A 19,361-nucleotide genomic window follows, 5' to 3' on the forward strand; every position below is an offset into this window, starting at 1 on the left:
TGGCTGTTCAGGGTCTTAGTTGTGGCATGTAGAATCTAGTTCCCCAACCAGGGATCAAACCCAGGGTCTCAGCATTGAGAGCTCAGAGTCAGCCACTGGACCACCAGGCGAGTCCCTAAAACTGAATTTTTTAAAGAAACCTAATTATGGTCTTTCTTTCCCTGGCTAACTTCTGTTTCTTCAAAGAGCCCCTTCCCTGACTACTCAGTAAAAGTTATATAAAACTAACTACATTATCTATAGCTTTTGTAATTTTTAACCTAAAATATTCTGACTCTTATCATCAATTCCTATGCATAAATTATGGACATGGGCTTGAATTTTCACAAATACAGGTAATCAGTAGAGTAGAGATTACTATCTGTGATGTTTTGTACATCGATAGTAGGCTTTCAGTAAACACTTAACTGAAGTAAACAAACAAAAGTAAGCATTATCCTTGATTCCATACTCATTCATCTGCATATTTGTTTTTTCAGTGAATCTATGTCTCTACTTCCAGAAATCCCAAATCTGACTTTGTTTCTCCATCTAGCCCACTCTACTTCTAGTCTCTCTACCTGGACTTAGAGGGCTCCATGTGGCGTGGCTCTTACATACTCTCGAGTGTAACAGATATCACTTTCTTACCAGTTCTCTCCACTCTGCATGTCCTTCTTTTATTTTCTAGATATACGAAGTTCATTCCCACCTGAAAGCCCTTGTTCTGGCTGTTCTTCACCTCAAGTGCTCTTTCCTGGGACCTCAGTGTGTTTGGCTCTTGTAACTGAGGTGTCATAAATCACTTCCTAGGTAGCTCCATCAGCCTGTATCATAGCATTTATCACTACCTGGTATTTTCTTGTATATTTATGTGTGTGTTTATTATCTGTCCCTGTTTACTAAAATGCTTATCTGTCTTGTTCCTGGATATGTTTCCTGTGCCTAGGACAATAGCTAAGATACAGTAGACATTCTGTAAATATTTGATCAATTAATAGGTGAATGACTGAATATCTTGATAGATGTGAACAAGACATAGGATCTCAAGCCAGTAACCCCTCACCTTTGACAGTAGACCCAGAGAACAAACTCATGTCGTGAATTCACTGTCTTCTGTAAGCCCTGTGTTTTAGACTTGACATACATTGCACATGGAAAGACTAGCATGCGCTTGGCAACCATTCCAAGTTTCTTCCCTCCGCCAGATGTGCCTGTCTTTTACAGGCTCTCCTTGCACTCTCCCCTTTTAAACCTTCCTTAGCCTGATAGTCAGACTGGTGATTTTTCCATGGATTTGAGTTCTATACCAATTCTGCTTCCACAGAATCATGAGATTTCACTGCTGAGATACATCTTAGAAGAGAGGAAGAAAAATACAGTGTTGAACAGCACAAGCCTGGATTTGAATCTTGGCTCCATCTTTGACTAGTTTAGTGTATGTGCGTGCTTAGTCACATACAACTTTTTGTGACCCCATGGACTGTAGCCCTCCAGGCTCCTCTGTCCATGGGACTTTCCAGGCAAGAATACTGGAGTGGGTTGCCCTTTCCTCCTCCAGGGGAGCTTCCCAACCAGGGATTGAACCCACATTTCCTGCATCTCCTGCATTGGCAGGTGTATTCTTTACCACTGAGCCACCTGGGAAGCCTGACTAGCCGAGTAGCTTTGGGCAGTTTCTGAATTTAGTTTCTGTGTTTTTAAAATCAGGACAACTATATCCACCTCACAGGATTGTTCTGAGGATAAATCTACATATAACACTTAACCTTGTGCCTATCATGCAGTGAATGTTGAGTAAATGCCTGCTGCTTGCATTATGAGGTTGATGATATAACCAGATTTAGCATGGTTCATAGATTCATTCAGCTAGCAGCATAGGCACTGTGCTGGCACAGGGTTCTGCTCTTAAGAAGCTCACAATCTATCATCAGGGGAGAAAGAAGAGGATACAAGTTGTTCAAGTTGTGATAGGTGCTAGTTAGAGCCTCTGACCTCTATGGGAGGTGGGGGAAGAGTACCTTTGGGTGGACATATGAGTACCTTTGTCTGCCTGCTATTCTCAGTCTCAGCTGTCTTCATTTTTTCCTAAAAGGTTAGGACCTTCAGAAATTGGCACCTTTTAGAGGCCCTGGCACTGTCTCTTCCTTGGCTATTTTAGAGCTTGCAAACCTGTCTTTAGACATAATTTAGCACAGAATTTCCCAAACAGCATTGTGAAGAACATTATATACTGCAATATGTTAATGGTTCTGTGGGTTTAAAACAAAACCCCAAAAAAGTGTTCCATGGTTCAAATAAGTTTGTAAAATGCCAAGTTATACAGAAATTCTTCCTGCGGCACTACTCCTGCCAACTTTTTAATATGCTAATGTTCATTATTAATCTCCAAGAGAGTGATAAAATTCCCAAACTTGACTTGCCCTAAAATGTCTTTTAACAACTCACAGAGCTAATGTTCCTCGGAACAGTTGGAGAACCTAGGCAGGTGGCAGTTCCAGATTTACATTACAATGTGATCTAATCCCTCTAGAATGAAAATGGCAAATTTTGTTGAGGCTATTTCTTTAGTTCCCCTTGGCCTGTGTGAAAAGACAACTGGCAGGCAAGAATGAGATGTCTTTGGTGAATCTGACCATCTGGAGAAACAACCTTTCTACATGAACTAATAGTATGTTTCTACTATGGGTCATCTCTTGTTTCGCACTTAAGAAGATTTGGTTCTATTGCTTATTCATACACATATTGGGCATAAAATTAGATGTATAACCTCTCAAGGGCTGTCTGAATGATTTACCTAGTCTGCTGAAGAAGGTAATGGAAAATTGAACATGACTCCTTCTCCACGGCATCCTATGATGGAAAAGTGAGAAATTATTTGAATTGGAGCTCTAGAATGAGCTATGGCCTGTATGACTTAGAGTGTTCTTATTTCTGCCAAGAGAATAAAAGGTTTCCAGGTGGTGAAAAGCCCCATTATAAAACACCTTAGAATATTAGAGATTTGGGAAACTTGTAGGTCCAGTTGTATCTCCTGTGTACTTTGAACTATGATACAGGAAACAGTGGCACAAATACAGTCCATGACGTTTAGTAGTCATGCTCCAGCCCAGGCCGACTTAAATTGAAAATCATAATTTATGACATAGTTGCCCTCAATTCTGTATAGTCATTCTATATGTACACTTTACCTAATTACCTGACAAGTCAGGAAAATAAATAGTAAAACCTGCTGCGTAACTCCTACAAGGTGCTTTCTGCAACCCCAAGTATTTTTACTGAAAGGTAGTATTATCCCGTTTTATGGAAAAGGAAATATAAAATGAAGCACCTTACCCTTGCTTACTCAGCTAATAAGGAGAGCCAGAATTCAACCTCAGGGCTCTCTGATCCCAAAGCCTGTATTCTTTCCATACCATCATGTTGTCTCTATACCCCAAAACACTTCTGGGATTTAAAATTTTTTGCTGAAATGTAATCCAGGAGGAGACAAGGCAGGTTCACCATTCTGAACTCTGGTTCTCAGTAGCGTAGGGAGGACAGGCACTAGGTTGTTTCCTCCTAGTTCCCTTTGGTTAAGAGGTGACCATTCTTGGGTGGGAATAGAGTCCTTTTGATGTTTTGGAGTCAGTGCCCTTCTGTTAAATATGGAATAGGACGTTTCTCCCCCTACAGTTGTCTCTTCTGTTCAGAACCATGTTTTCCAGCTCAGACACACTCTGACATCTGTAGTGCATACTCTGCAGTGACACAGATTCTTGGAATTGTCTAATGTAGCTTCTTATGCCCACAAAGGAACATCTCAGTAGACACATCTATGTTCTTCACTTTTCTGACCATATTACTCTTCGGTGAAAAAACCAATACACAAAAGCCTGCAATTACTTAAATATGGTCATCTAGCAAGGAAAGTTGGTACCCCTTTGAAGGCTCCCACAGAACAGAAGATACATATATCTATACCAAGCTGTCATTTCTGGACATCAAATTACAGGATATACAGATGTGGACATCTGAACTTCTAACGATCCAGGTGTTCCTTATCACCTCTACTTGCGGGTGTGGCAATGTTTTATTATACTTTCAGAGACACTTCCAACATCTAGCATTTATTGAAAGTTAAATATATTCAAGAAGTTTGTCTGCCAGCATAAATTCTGGTTTTAAACTCAAACCTGATTTTGAATCGCTGTAACTCACTAGCTTTGTGTCTTCGAACTCACTAGCTTTGTGTCACTGAAGCTTTCAAAACCTCAGTTTCCTAATCTGTAGAATGGTGATATAGACTCCTTGCCTCATGCCATTGAGAGAATCAAGTGAGATAATCCTATATTGAAGAAAGTAGGGAAAACCACTAGACCATTCAGGTATGACCTAAATCTAATGCCTTACAATTATACAGTGGAAGTGAGAAATAGATTAAGGGATTAGATCCGATAGACAGAGTGCCTGAAGAACTATGGATGGAGGTTCGTGACATTGTACAGGAGGCAGTGAACAAGACCATCCCCAAGAAAAAGAAATGCAAAAAAGGCAAAATGGTTGTCTGAGGAGACCTTACAAATAGCTATGAAAAGAAGAGAAGCGAAAGGCAAAGGAGAAAAGGAAAGATAAACTATTTGAATGCAGAGTTCCAAAGAATAACACGGAGAGATAAGAAAACCTTCCTCAGTGATCAATGCAAAGAAGTAGAGGAAAACAATATTATGGGAAAGACTGGAGATCTCTGCAAGAAAATTAGAGATACCAAGGGAACATTTCATGCTAAGATGAGCACAATAAAGGACAGAAACGGTATGGACCTAACAGAAGCTGAAGATATTAAGAAGAGGTGGCAAGGATACACAGAAGAACTATACAAAAAAGATCTTTGTGACCTAGATAATCATGATGGTATGATCACTCACCTAGAGCCAGACATCTTGGAATGCAAAGTCAAGTGGACCTTAGGAAGCATCACTATAAACAAAGCTGGTGGAGGTGATGGAATTCCAGCTGAGCTATTTCAAATTCTAAAAGATGATGCTGTTAAATTGCTGCACTCAATATGCCAGCAAATTTGGAAAACTCAGCAGTGGCCACAGGACTGGAAAAGATCAGTTTTCATTCCAATCCCAAAGAAAGGCAATGCCAGAGAATGTTCAAATTACCACACAATTGCTCTCATTTATAAAGAAAGCTGAGTGGCAAAGAATTGATGCTTTTGAACTGTGGTGTTGGTGAAGACTCTTGAGAGTCCGTTGGACTGCAAGGAGATCCAACCAGTCTATCCTAAAGGAAATCAGTCCTGAATATTCACTGGAAGGACTGATGCTGAAGCTGAAACTCCAATATTTTGGCCACCTGATATGAAGAACTGACTCATTTAAAAAGACCCTGATGCTGGGAAAGATTGAAGGCAGGAGGAGAAGGGGACAGCAGATGATGAGATGGTTGGATAGTATCACCGACTTCATGGACGTGAGTTTGAGCAAGCTTCAGGAGTTGGTGATGGACGGGAAAGCCTGCGTGCTGCAGTCCATGGGGTCCCAAAGAGTTGGACACGACTGAGCAACTGAGCTGAACTGAACTGAATCCTGTATTATTATACTAGATTGAAATTATGACTATAGACAGCCGCCTGTTCTGTTTTCAACCCCAAAATACTGACTTTCCTCTGTCTGTTTATCTTATCTTCAGTTCATTAAGGAGCTAATAGATTAGAAACATCCTCTCCGGATATGGCAATTTGGCAAAGTTATTTTTTAAAATATCACCCTAGACCCTGATATGGCTTACTGTTTGTCCTCTTGGAAAGTAGTATCTACTGCTTTTTTCAGCCACTTTTTGAAATTTGTATTAATTTAGAAGTTGTTGTGACTTCTCTGGTGGTCCAGTGGCTAAGACTCTGCACTCGCAATGCAGGGGGCCCAGGTTTGACCCCTGGTCAGGGAATTAGATCCCACATACTGCAACTAAGACCCAGTGCAGCCAAATAAAAATAAGAAAAAAAGGAAAAAAGAAGCTGTATGTTGCTTTTTTTTTAATGAGGAAGATTGGAGCTTTTAGTTTCTCCTAAAATTCATCATTCATCTAAAAATTCCTGGGATTATTGCTTTCAGAAGGCATTGTTTTTCACTGTTTATTCACTGTCGTGTGCAACTCTTTGCAACCCCATTGACTTCAGCACGCCAGTTTTCCCCGTCCTTCAGTATCTCCCAGAGTTTGCTCAAACCTATGTCCATTGAGTCAGTGATGCCATCCAGTCATCTCATCCTCTGCTGTCCCCTTCTTCTCCTGCCTTCAGTGTTTCCCAGCATTGAAGTTTTTTCCAGGGAGTCAGCTCTTCACATCAGGTGGCCAAAGTATTAGCGCTTCAGCTTCAGCATCTGTCCTTCCAATGAATATTCAGGACTGATTTCCTTTAGGATTGAATGGTTTGATCTCCTTGCTGTCCAAGGGACTCTCAAGAGTCTTCTCCAGCAGTCATTCTTCAGCACTCAGCCTTCTTTATGGTCCAACTCTCACATCCATTCATGACTACTGGAAAAACCATAGATTTGACTATAGACACCTTTGTTGGCAAAGTGATGTCTTTGCTTTTTAATCCGATGTCTAGGTTTGCCACAGCTTTTCTTCCAAGGAGCAAGCGTCTTTTAATTTCATGGCTGTGGTCACCATTCTCAGTAACTTTGGAGCCCAAGAAAATAAAATCTGTCATTGTTTTCACTTTTTCCCCATCTCTTTGCCATGAACGGATGGGACCAGATGCCATGATCTTAGTTTTTTTAATGTTGAATTTTAAGCTAGCTTTTTCACTGTTCTCTTTCACCCTTATCAAGAGGCTCTTTGTTCCTCTTCACTCTCTTCCATTACAGTGGTATCATCTGCCTATCTGAGATTGTTGATATTTCTCCTGGCAATCTTGATTCAAGCTTGTGATTCATCCAGCCTGGCATTTTGCATGATGTACTCTGCAAACTTAAATAAGCAGGGTGAAGTATACACCCTTGACATACTCCTTTCCCAATTTGGAACCAGTCTGCTGTTTCATGTCCGATTCTATGTGTTGCTTCTTGACCTGCATACAGGTTTCTCAGGAGACAGGTAAGGTGGCTTAGTATTCCTGTCTCTTTAAGAATTTTCCAGTTTGTTGTAAGCCACACAGTCAAAGGCTTTAGCGTAGTCAATGAAGCAGAAGTAGATGTTTTTCTGAAATTCCTTTGCTTTTTCTACGATTCAACGGATGTTGGCAGTTTGATCTCTGGTTCCTCTGCCTTTTCTAAATCTAGCTTGTACATCTGGAAGTTCTTGGTTAACGTACTGCTGAAATCTAACTTGTAGGATTTTGAACATTACCTTGCTAACATGTGAAATGAGCATAATTGTACGACAGTTTAAACATTCTTTGGGATTGGAATGAAAACTGACGTTTCCAGTCCTGGGTCTGCTGCTGAGTTTTGCAAATTTGCTGGCATATTGAGTACAGCACTTTAACTGCATCATCTTTCAGGATTTTAAATAGCTCAGCTAGAATTCTATCACCTCCACTAGGTTTGTTCATAGTAATGCTTCCTCAGGTCCACTTAACTTCACATTCCAGGATTTCTGTTTTTAGGTGAGTGACTATATCATGGTTATCTGGGTCATTAAGACCTTTTTTGTGTAGTCAAGAATACACAGAAGAATATACCTTTTGTATATTCTTGCCACCTCCTTTTAATCTCTTCTGCTTCTCTTAGGTCCTTGCTGTTTCTGTCCTTTATTGTGCCCATCTTTGCATAAAATGTTCCCTTAGTATCTCCAATTTTCATTATTTAACTTCTCTGTTCCTAGGACTCTGTGTGTGTGTGTGTGTGTGTGTGTGTGTGTGTGTGTGTGTGTGTCACTCAGTCATGTCTGACTCTTTGTGACCCCATGGACTGTAACCCATAGGTTCCTCTGTCCATGGAATTCTCCAGGCAACAATACTAGAGTGGGTAGCCATTCCCTTCTCCAGGGGATCTTCAGGACCCAGGGATCAAACCTGGGTCTCCTGCATTGCAGACAGATTCTTTACCATCTGAGCCACCAGGGAAGCCCTGCTTCTAGGACTATCTGTGCCCTATTAATATCTCTAGTATCTGTAGCAATCAAAGGGTAATCGTCTACTAGACTGTAAATTCTTGAGGACAAAAACCATGTTTTCCACATCTTTGTGTCCTGCTCTGAGCCTAGAATAATTACTTATATGCAGTAGATATTTAATTAATGTTGAATAAATGAGTGAATTAATTCTTAACCTGATCAGATCCTGAAAAGGATGGTATAATTCTCTAATAAAAACCTAGGGTGAGGGAGAGGACAAGAGGAGTATGACACCTTCCCTTGTCATTAATTTCCTTGACACATGGGCAAGTCACAATTCCTCTGACCTCAAGTTAGATGTTATACTAAATATCGCCAAGCATTCTTCCAGATTTGAAATTCTATAACTAAATCAGCTTTTTACTGAATGTAGTAATGTTTTAAGAAACATGTTGTAGCCTAAAGCTGTATCCAAATCTGTGAAAATGAACTGACTTATAATTATCAAATACATTTGAAATCAGAGCAAGGCTGTTGAATTCCCAAAAGAATGGTGGCAGTTTTATTTACTTGTTAAGAAATTTAAAATTTAATTAGATCTTGGCTAGTGCCTTGATAAGAGCTAATTTATGAAGCTTGGTATAGTAGTTGCAGAAAAGTGACAGTTCCATAAAATGTACCTAGAATGAGCATAGCTTTATATAAAGTATGATTTGAGGAATCTCTAAAGGACATTCCCAACCATAAATACCTTCCCTACTTTCTTGCTTACAACAAATTACAACAAGTTTGCAGCTTAAAATACCACCTATTTATCATACTAGTTTTCATAAGTCAGAGAGTCCAGGCACAGTGTAACTGGGTTCTCTGCTCAAAGTCTTTAACAAGATAGAAATCAAGGCATCAGTAGGACTGCTTTCTCATCTGGAGTTCACAGACAGTCGTCCTCCAAGCTTATTTGGGTTCTTGGCAGAATTCAGCTCCTTTTGGTTGTAGGACTGAGGTTCCTTTTTCATACTGGCTATCACTCTCAGCAGGCCACCGCAGTTCCTTGCCGTGTGGCCCTCTTACAGTATGGCAGCTCACTTCTTCAAAGCCAGCAGGAGAATCTCTTTCCTCAGTGTGCGAGATGGGTTCTTACATAATTGTAATCATGAGAATGACTATCCCATTACCTTGTCCATATAAAGTAACCTAATCATGAGAGTGGTATCACGTCCTATTCACAGGTCTTGCCCACATTCAAGGAGAGGAGGTTTTACAGGGTGTGGGGATCTTGGGGACCATCTCAAAATTCTACCCACCATACCGGCTGTAATTCCAGAAATTACCAGTTAAATTCTTTGAGGACTTCTGAAGATATGCACATTTTAATTGATCTAAGCCATGTTATCTAAAAAGATGTTAACATGTCAGTCATAAAATGTTAGGGCTAAAAGGGAGCTTAGAAATCATTTTACTTAAACCCCCACTACCTTGTTTTTAACTTCTTCAATTACGCTTGAAGGAAAATGGCTTGCTCAAATCACAGCTTGTGCGATACAAAACTGAGACCAGAGATTCCAGTTCATTCACTTCCATACCACTGTTCGGTTAGGTACACAGCACTCACTGCCACTAGAAGGGTCTAGAGAATTCTATAGGTGACTCACAGCTTTTATGAGAAGACAAAAATGGGGGAAAGTTTACAGCAAGAATGTATAGGAGAGCATCCCCAGACAGCTGTAGCATAAAGGCAGGAAATGGTAATGTCATAAAGATGTGTGGAGAAGAGGTTATGGGAAAAAAGCTCCTATTTTGTAAATTCTTGTATTTTTATTATTTATTTATTTATTGGCCATGCTGCCAAGCATGCAGGATATTAGTTCCCTAACCAAGGATTGAACCTGTGCCCCCTGCAGTGGACGCACAGTCTTAACCACTGGACCTCTAGGAAACTCCCTATAAATTCTTTTAAAGTTTGTGGGAGGCAGGCTCCTGTGCTTCAGTTCATTATTTCGTTTTGTAAGAACGTTTATGTGTGAAGGAGAGTGCTTGCCAGGATTCCATTCATTTAAGACAAAGCCATCAATTTTTAAAACAAAAGTATTCATACTGTAGGCACAGAAGCTCAAATTCTGAAAGGTTTGCTTTATGAGGCACTTTCTCTCTCTGCAGAGAACTAATTTATTTTCCCCAAAATTTAAAGTCACTTAGCAGTTCTAAAGATTGATTCTGGCTTAACTCTGCTGCTTTGAATATGTTGTGATTTAGTGAAATTATTTGTAAGTGCCCCAAGGAGAAAGAGAGCTGCTTCAGGGACTCATGATTACCATTGAAGGAGAGAGGAAAGAGGGTAAGATAAACCACCAAAACACCGACTTAAAGAGACAAGAATATCAGCCAGCATTACATCCTGTGATGAAAATGATCAGAAAGAAATTATACGAACTGGGGAAGTACAGAGGTTAGTATTTAATGCAAGCACTTCTTTGCAAGGGCTTCAGGGGCTACTGCCCTTAGAGACCTCTGAAGTTTTTGTTTTTGTTTTTTAATTTTTATTTTTACTTTATTCTGCTTTACAATACTGTATTGGTTTTGCCATACATTGACATGAATCAGCCACAGGTGTACCTCTGAAATTTTGATAAGACATGTGTTAAGATGAAGAGTATTTAGCTTTTTGCATCATTTCAGCAAGCTGAACTTAAATATCTCAGTTGCTTTCGACTTTAGTTATCAGAGATTCAGACTCTCTTGAGGCTAACAACTATAGCCAAGGAAGTAATTTGCAAAGCAAACATAAAAGCCACTTCCAAAATTGAGGTTGAAAGTGAAAGTGAAGTCGCTCAGTCGTGTTCGACTCTTTGTGACCCCATGGACTGTACCCTACCAGGCTCCTCTGTCCATGGGATTTTCCAGGCAATAGTACTGGAGTGGATTGCCATTTCCTTCTCCAGGGGATCTTCCCAAACCAGGGATTGAACCCTGGTAAAATTGATGTTAGAATAATATAAAGAAGTGGTTATCTAAATAATGACACATGCTCTTGGTGGAATGCTGTGCAGCTGTCAAAAAGGAATTGTTTATGTATTGGAATGGAATTATTTCTTGGACATGTTGTTAAATAGTCAAGCAAAACCATATATTTAAATCATTTTGTGGGAAGAAGTGAATAAATATTTGATTTTATATCTATAAAATATTTCTAGGGAAACTGGAGATGTTCATTGCCTGTGGACAACATCTGGAGGGGGATGGGACATAACTTTGAGAGGGAGACTTCAACCCTTTTGTACCATCTGAATTTCAAATAGCTAAATGTATTATATAATGAAAAATAACTTTTTAAAATAAAAAATAATGAAAATTTAAAAGAGTCAAAGAGGGAAAAGCAAATATGGTAAATTTTGGTAAAATGGTAAATTGGTCTCGAGATAAGACTGCTGTGTTATAAAGGTTTCCCTGCAAGGAGACTTGACTGGCCCCTTGCCAGTCTGTCCTGATGGCAAATCTAGCCTAATGCTCTCATCCCCACCTGCACCTCTGTTCAAGCTGTCTAGTCAGGCATTAGCTTCCTTTCCTGCTTCCAGTACTTATTCAAACTGATTCCTCCACCACCTACTACTTACTGCTTTACATGCCATATCTGGAGCAGTCTGTCTCTTTAATCCTTTAGAATGAGGATCCAAAATGTACCTCTAACCAAATACAAGCTTTTCCACTGTAACCCATGTGTGTCTGTTAATATGTCTGATAATTCTCCTATATGTTTCACAATCTTAATGGTATGTATGGTTTCCCCCACTGAACTGTGGTTGCCTTCTGAATGTGGCACCTGAAATCACTGCCTAATGGTGCTGGTAGAAATGGTTGCCTCTTGTGGACAAATGTGATGAGCATTTTTAATGACCCCAGATACAATACTGGACAATGGCAATAAACCTTACTGTCAACTAGTTTTACTAGGTTAAGCATGGAAGCCCATTGAAACAGTCATCTGGAATGATGCTCTGAGGTTCAGAAAACCTGGCCACAGTTTTTTTTTTTTCTGGCATATAGCAGTATTTAAGAGCCAGGATCACCAGCATCACCTCTGACAGGTGGACGGCCTGAGCACACAGAGCTGGTCAACCTGCCTGTGGCACAGAAGCTCTGTGCATAACACAGAGTGTTATCATTTTCATTATTAGTATACTGCATTACTCTTGGCTCCTGAAATTGCTTGTTATCCTAAATGTTGTCCTTTCCTTCCCACCCCCACCCCTTTCAGTCAGGTTGACATGTGTGTGTTGTATTAGCCAAAGTATTCTGGAAGAAGATGCAAAAGAAAGGACAAGTGCTCTTTAAAGGAAAATCCTTCCCCCTGTCCCCACCTTCCCCGAAGCCATTTAGGGATGGACTTAAGAAACTAAGACCTCTACAGCATAAGCCTTTTCAGAGCTGAAGCAGAAATGTCTCCCTCACTTAACCTTGGCTGTCACAAGCCAGCTTTTGATTTTCTCTATTACGGTCCAGGAAGACAGGCATCATCACATGGCCACACAGCTAGAGACTGTCGACCCAACTTGGCGTATCACTTTTCCAAACACCTTTGCATTAGGAAGAGACAGGCAGCTCCTAATTGGGTCACACTGTGCAGAGCTCAATTTATGCATCACAGGCAGAACTCCCAGGGCCACCTTTATTTCATACGCTTTTCATTGGGTTGCATTTTAGTAAACCTTCTGAGTTGTCCTTAAAATTGTCAGTATATGTTCCAAGGGAATACTGATGTCTTCCATCACACAGGACATCAGATCTGTGGTCAGACTACAGTGCTGGCTCCTCACAACCCCTAGTTATTATTCAGTTATTCATCCCTGCCCACTAGCGAGGAGTAATTCATATTTTGGCTTTTCTTCCACCTGAGTCCTTTCTCTTAACTTACAATGAGAGATTTCAGGGAATTCCCTGGTGGTCCCATGGTTAAGACTCCACACTTTCACTGCTGAGGACACAGATTCAGTTGCTAGCCAGGGAACTAAGAGCCCACAAGTTGCATGGCATGCCCTCCCCCCACCAAAAAAATAGAGTGACAGATTCATGGGGGGATCCACTGTCCGTATAAGGGATGGAGTGAGCCCAGTGTGTATAGGAAAAAGAGCATGGGCTGAAAGTCAGGAGACCTAGATTCTAGACACAGCCCTGCTACCAACTAGCTTTGTGGCCCTGAGCAAGTCATTCAAATTCTTTGCATTTTATCTTTCCTCTGAGGTCTCTTCCAGTTCTAAGATTCTCTGATTCCAAATGGATATTTGGGCTCTTATCCCTTCAGAACTCTCTTTTCCTCTGTTCGAGTACTGTTGTGAATAGATAGTTTTATATAATATAGCATCTGACATAGTCACACAAACTCAGTATGTATTTCTTTGTGCTGCTGAATTGTCCAGTCATGGACTATGCCAGAGAGTAAACTGGGGACCTGGCACATCTCAGATTCTGCTTGGACTTTTCAAAGAGCCAGATGGTTAACACATTTTTGAGTGCCAGTGAGCCTGCTTCTGCAAATTCCTCCCCATCCCAATCTAGTAGAAATCACCCAGTCTCATGCCTATCTATTGTTCAGGCAGCTGGAGCAGATTTGTACCAAAGGAATAGATAGGTCTTGGAAACCTAGGCCTTCTCCAGGGGGATTTCATGCTCCATAGGGACATTTTTCAGATTAGAATCCCAACCATCCATCAGTTAGCATCATTGAATAGGCGAGCCCCACATTCCAGTACCAGCAACTGGCCTGCATGGAGAACCTGAGGTCTGGGCAGAAGTGGTGGGGGATTGTTCTTGCTGTGATTTAATTATGACTTTGGTTCAGAGATGTGGAAGCAAATCTGAATGAGCCAGCTCTCAGGACCAGCTGTCAAGCACTTGGCTTGTAGTCTGTCATCCTACTTGTCCCCAGTACTCTTGGCTGGAGCTCACCAGCTAGTTTAATGTTCATTTCCTCCACTGCTCTGATTCACACCCTGGGGGCCTGTGTGAGGATCTCAGACAGTGAAAGGGCACCCCAGCCAGGCCCTTTGCTGGCTGGTAACATCCCAGTGGTTTGAATACCTCAGCAGCCCTGGTTTTCCTCCTGTAGTACAGATGGCATCAGAGCCCTCTCCATATGAGGTGAAACATATTCTGTAACTGTTCTGTTAAGAGATGGCCTTTGTAATGAGGCATTCTCACCTGTAGAATTCGAGAAGTCCCTGTTCTGAAACCACTTAATAACACTTCAGTGAGCTTTTCACCCGAAAAAGCCAAGAGCTCTCACTGACATTGAATAGTATTTATTTAATGGTTTATTTAGAGGATAAGATCCCTCTTCATAGGGAATAGGATGGGCACTGGGAGCATCAAGAATTGATGATGGGCAGTGTGCCCTGAGAGAATGGAACTGAGAGAAAAAGAGGTGTAGTTATCAGTTAAAACAGGTGTGGTATTGATGTGAAAAGGGCATGGTTAACAAACATTGGCAGAGAAAGGAACGGTTAACATAAAGTGTCCGTATTTATCTAATATAGAACAGGTTTTGCACCACTTCTCAGGACACATTTCTGTGGCTGCCTAGGGTATTCTGGTAAGTGACCACAATTTGAAAGCACCCAGGGTCTTCTGATCTTATTCTCTTTTCACTGAGCAAACTTCTGAGGTGGATTGAGTTTCCTTAGTAGATTTTCCTACTGAGAAGTATAATGACCAGCTGTTATCCCTTTAGTTCTCTTAACAGTTAACTGTTTTCCTTGTAAATTGGCCTTCTGCTTTCTCTTCCTTCCCCAGGCCATTTAGTTAGCAGGAATTGGTTCTTCCTGAGCCAACTGAGAGAATAAAGTGTCTAGACTTACCAGGAGAAGTTTCTAAACCCTAAAACTTCCACAGTCTGGTAGAGGCCCCATCTCCCCTGGCAGCACTTAACTACATCTCATGAACATCCACACAGGAGTCTGCTTAAGTCTTGTAGTTCCAAGGGATGTTGATTCCTCTTTCATGCTGACTCATGTCCTGGGAGGAAGTGCAGTATGAGCGGTAACCTAAAGCCACAAGAGGAGGATTCTGGCTCTTCACGCCCTGTGAGCAGCCTAGTCCCCTCCAGCCAGAGCCTGTGGACACTGAGACACAGCCCAGCTTGTGGCCGTTATACCTTTCTTCTGTCCTTCACCACACAAGATCCTCAGCTATTTCTGTGTACCTCCACTCCTGTCCGTCACCCTCAGATTCTGGAAAACGCCAGTGAGCCACTCTTTGCACCACTAAGCCGCCTTAGCAGTTATCTTGTGGCATCTCCTCTTTTGGATATGAGAAACTGTATCCAAAGAGATCACATAACTCCATCAGGGTCACACGAGCAAGTTGGTGGAGCCAAGACTAGAGCGCAGGTCTTATGACTGCAAGCACAGTTTTCCTCCTGCGTCACCTTGCTCCTCTGCCTTGCTCTGGCATTTGTATCAGCTGACCTTGAGAGCACTGTGGGGAATGCATGGAGGCCATAGAGGTAAAACGAGAGATCAAATGCAAAGAAAAAAATGACAAGAAAGAACTGAAATTATAGGAGTGAAAAAAGCAGAGAAAACACACTGACTTTAAAAAGTTTACATTGCTTCTGGAAGCGGCAGTGGACAGAGGAGCCTGGCAGGCTACAATCCTTGGGGTCACAAAGAATCAGACAGGACTTAGCGACTGAGGTTTATAGATACAAACACTTCGTTGCTAGTTGATTCATGAATAGAAATTCATCTTCTTCTTTCCTCTGAGTTTTACCTCACTTAAGAGTGTGTCTATAAGCAATAACATAATTTCTAGATGTAGCTAGATCAGGAGGATAAATGACAGAGAAGGCAGGGGAAATCGCTTAATCTCCTTCCTGGCTTGTTTTTCGTGAGAACCCAATTTTCACATGATTGCTAGTGTTTAACAGTAAATGTCAGAGAAAGGGAAAACGGCAGGAGAGGAGATTTTCTGATGAAGTCTGGGGGAAAAAAAAAAAACACTGTATTCTGATCTAGCGAGATGGGGGCCACTGCTTCTCTCAAGGGGCACAGTTGGAAAAAACAAAGTGGGTGATGGAAAACCTGTCAGGAGGAGGGGCAGGAGCCCAGCTGTGCATTTCTGCTGTTCATCAGCAACTGGTGGCGAAGCCTCAGTGCAGTCAAACTAGCCTCCTTGTTTCTCGTCTCCCCATCCTTTGGCTGCCTCATTATTTCTTTGACTGTTTGTTACTGTGTTCTTTCCAGTGGGAGGGAAATGCCAAGATGGAAACTATGATAATATCAGCTATTCTTTACTTTTTTGCAAGGCACTCTTCTGGTAATAAGTTATTAGAAAAGCCACCACTATATGCTGGAGACTTAGAATTCCATTCTTAAATATTATGTGGATTTTAACTTTTAAAATTTTTATTATGGTAAAATATATATAACAAAAGCTGCCATTTAAGCCATTTTTTAAGTATGTCAGTGGCATTCATTACATTCACAATGTTATACAACCATCACTACTATTCCAAAAATTCTCCATCACCCCAAATGATAAATCTGTATCCATTAACCACTAACTTCCCAGCTGTTGGTAACCTCTTATCTACTTTCCCTATGAATTGTTACCAGGCATTCTTACTTAATTATATATACCTCCTAAAGTGTGGCAGCAATAGAAAAAAATGGAACCTGAAGTGAAAAGGAAGGGTGGTTATGGATTAAAAACTGAATGATCACAAATACATCTGAAAATTTTTTACTGTGATGGAATATTTTTATCCTTTCATTCAGAAAAAGCAAAACAAAAGTCCCTCTGCTGGGCTAACTCAACATCTTTCTTCTTTCAGTGACCATGCAGCAGGTGGCCCGGACGGTGGCCAAAGTGGAACTCTCAGATCACGTGTGTGATGTGGTGTTTGCGCTTTTTGATTGCGATGGTAAGTGGGGCCCTCTGGAGTCCGGCAGGAAGACTGAGCTTTACTGCCCTTGACGTAGACACTGTTTCTGATGGAGCCTTGCAGATAGCTCCAGTGTACCAGCCTAGACTGTCACAGCAGCTTCCGAACTGGCTCCCATACTCCAGCTGTGCCACCCTCCAGGCCATCACCGTCATCATCCAGCCAGAGAAATCCATCCAAGATGAAAATCTAACTGCATCTTCCTCCCTTCTTCCAGTCCTTTCCCGCCCTGAAGATAAAGTACAAACCCTTTAAGGAGAATACAGGCTCCTTAGGGACCTGTCTCCCTGCCTCCCTCATTGGTTTCCTGGCCCCACCTGTACCTCTGTGTGTCCCCCAATACCTCACCCATGTGGTTCTCCAGCAGCTGGACTGCTTCCTGCCGGTGCCTTTGCTTATGCTACCACCACCGCTGAAATGCCTCCCCCATCTCACTCCCCTGTGTGTGGCCAATTCCTGCTCATCATTTGGGAGTCAACTGAAGAGTCACCTCCAGGAAGTCTTTACTGATCTGTAATTGTACCCTGCCCATCCTGAGTTAGACATTCTTCCTCTGTGCCCCATAGCATCCTCTGTTTACCCCATTATGACATCTACCATAATACTTAAATAATGTACTTGTCTCTCCCACGATCTGATGGTATTTCAAGGGACAAAGTCATTTTTATCTCTTTATTCTCAATACCTAGCATAGCACAGGACCTGACATATAATATAGTCTCATTCAACTTCTGTCACACTACACTGAATCATCACTGAGTTGCAGTCGAAAACATCAAGGAAGGCACAAATCAGTTCACTTTTAGCCAAGAGAATTGAATTTGGCCGTGAGAGAGTGCTAGGCTTTGAAACTGACACGATGTGACAGTGAAATTTTCTCATCTTTGTTCCAAGGCCTTCACTTATCCCTGTTGTGTTTGCCTCTTCTTCTAGGCAATGGAGAGCTGAGCAATAAGGAGTTTGTTTCTATCATGAAGCAACGGCTGATGAGAGGCTTAGAGAAGCCCAAAGACATGGGCTTCACCCGCCTCATGCAGGCCATGTGGAAATGTGCACAGGAGACTGCCTGGGACTTCTCTTTGCCCAAACAGTAACCCAAAACTGCGCAAGGAGCCACCTCTCCACACCAGGCACCTGGACCCTTGGGCAGAGCCTTGGCACAGCCTCCCTGCTGCTACTTCTGGAAGTAGTGCTCCCTTTCTCCTGGGAATGATCTTAGGATCCAAGTCTCCCCTGTCCCCACATTCTGCTAGGCTGATTCTGATCCAGTGAGTCTCTCTAGAGGTTCCCAAAAACACGAGCAAGTCCTAAAAGTGCAGACCCTTTGCATGTTCAAAACTACTGTGCATTCAAGCATCTATGGATAAAGAATGCAGGCAACTGTCCACATACCTGCCAACCGTGGGAAACACCCAGTTCTCAAGCCATCTTGCTGTGGATTTATATTAACAAGAACATTCCTTGCTTCTCCTCCTGCTGGTGTTTTTAAGCTACAAATTTGGGAAATCTCTGACAGAAAAAGTAAATCAGTGATGAGTGATAACAAGGATGACCGAGACCCCCCGAGTTGGCAGGAAGCCTGGGCCCAAGGATGGATTTGTGTCAGTCCCCAGGGTGGCTCTGAGGCCTGCCCCAGAAGGCCCTGTGCACAGTGGGGATGGAGCGAGATTAGGAATTTAAAGCAGCTGCTTCATGGCTGTCCCCACTCCCTTCTTTTCCTCTCAGGCTTCCTGAGAAGACTCCAGCATGACTGTGCTTATGAAGTGAACAGCCGTTGAGCTCACGTTCCCTGCAAGTGCCATTTCCCCTCCGGGTGTGTGCCTCTGGAGCCGAGGCCCAGCTCAGAGCCTGTCTGTCCTGTCTTAAGAACACTTGTAAAATACCACTTTAATAACAACAGTTTGCAATAAACAACCCCCACACACAAAGGCTCCTGTGTCCTTTATTTTAGGATCCTCCAGGGCCCTTTCCATTTCACTTCTCTGCTGGCTTTGAGATCCTGCTAGCGACAGACCTATTTTCTTTCTACCAGAATCTGGTTCTTCCTGTTGAGAGGGACACTTCAGGCATAAGCAAAAAGTGAGGGTCTGAAGCTTAGTGGTGGCATTTTTCAACATGGTTTGGATAGCATTTCATCCTGGACCACGTTAGGTGGTCCATAATCACTCATGCCCCACGATAAGGAAATAAGATACAGGTGGTGGGGGGTGGGGGGATATGAGACATCATCTGGTTACGGCAGATGTCAGTGTTAAGCACTATAGCAACTGGGAATTCCCTGGTGGTCCAAGGGTTAGGACTCCACATTCCCATGCTAAGGGCCCCAGTTCAATCCATGGTCAGGGAACTATTAATAAAATCCCACAAGCCTTGCAGCATGGCCCAAAAACAGGGAAAAGAA

The 19,361-nt window shown here is 42.0% G+C and overlaps 1 protein-coding gene and 1 non-coding gene across 3 annotated transcripts in view; both read left to right on the forward strand.

The window, feature by feature from the left end:
• MICU1 (mitochondrial calcium uptake 1) overlaps positions 1-18,879 on the forward strand; it is a 223,837-nt gene extending 204,958 nt beyond the window's left edge. For both annotated transcript variants that reach the window (XM_052639467.1, XM_052639466.1), the window contains 2 exons: positions 16,850-16,939; positions 17,894-18,879. In XM_052639467.1, coding sequence (XP_052495427.1) covers positions 16,850-16,939; positions 17,894-18,054 — 251 coding nt within the window. In that variant the 3' untranslated portion in view covers positions 18,055-18,879. The remainder of the gene's footprint in view (positions 1-16,849; positions 16,940-17,893) is intronic.
• Positions 5,841-5,913, forward strand: TRNAA-CGC (transfer RNA alanine (anticodon CGC)). Its single transcript has one exon. It is a non-coding gene; the product is annotated as a tRNA-Ala (tRNA).
• Positions 18,880-19,361: the final 482 nt, after the last annotated feature.

Source organism: Budorcas taxicolor, chromosome 5 (assembly GCF_023091745.1).
Source record: "Budorcas taxicolor isolate Tak-1 chromosome 5, Takin1.1, whole genome shotgun sequence".
Taxonomy (NCBI): Eukaryota; Metazoa; Chordata; class Mammalia; order Artiodactyla; family Bovidae; genus Budorcas; species Budorcas taxicolor.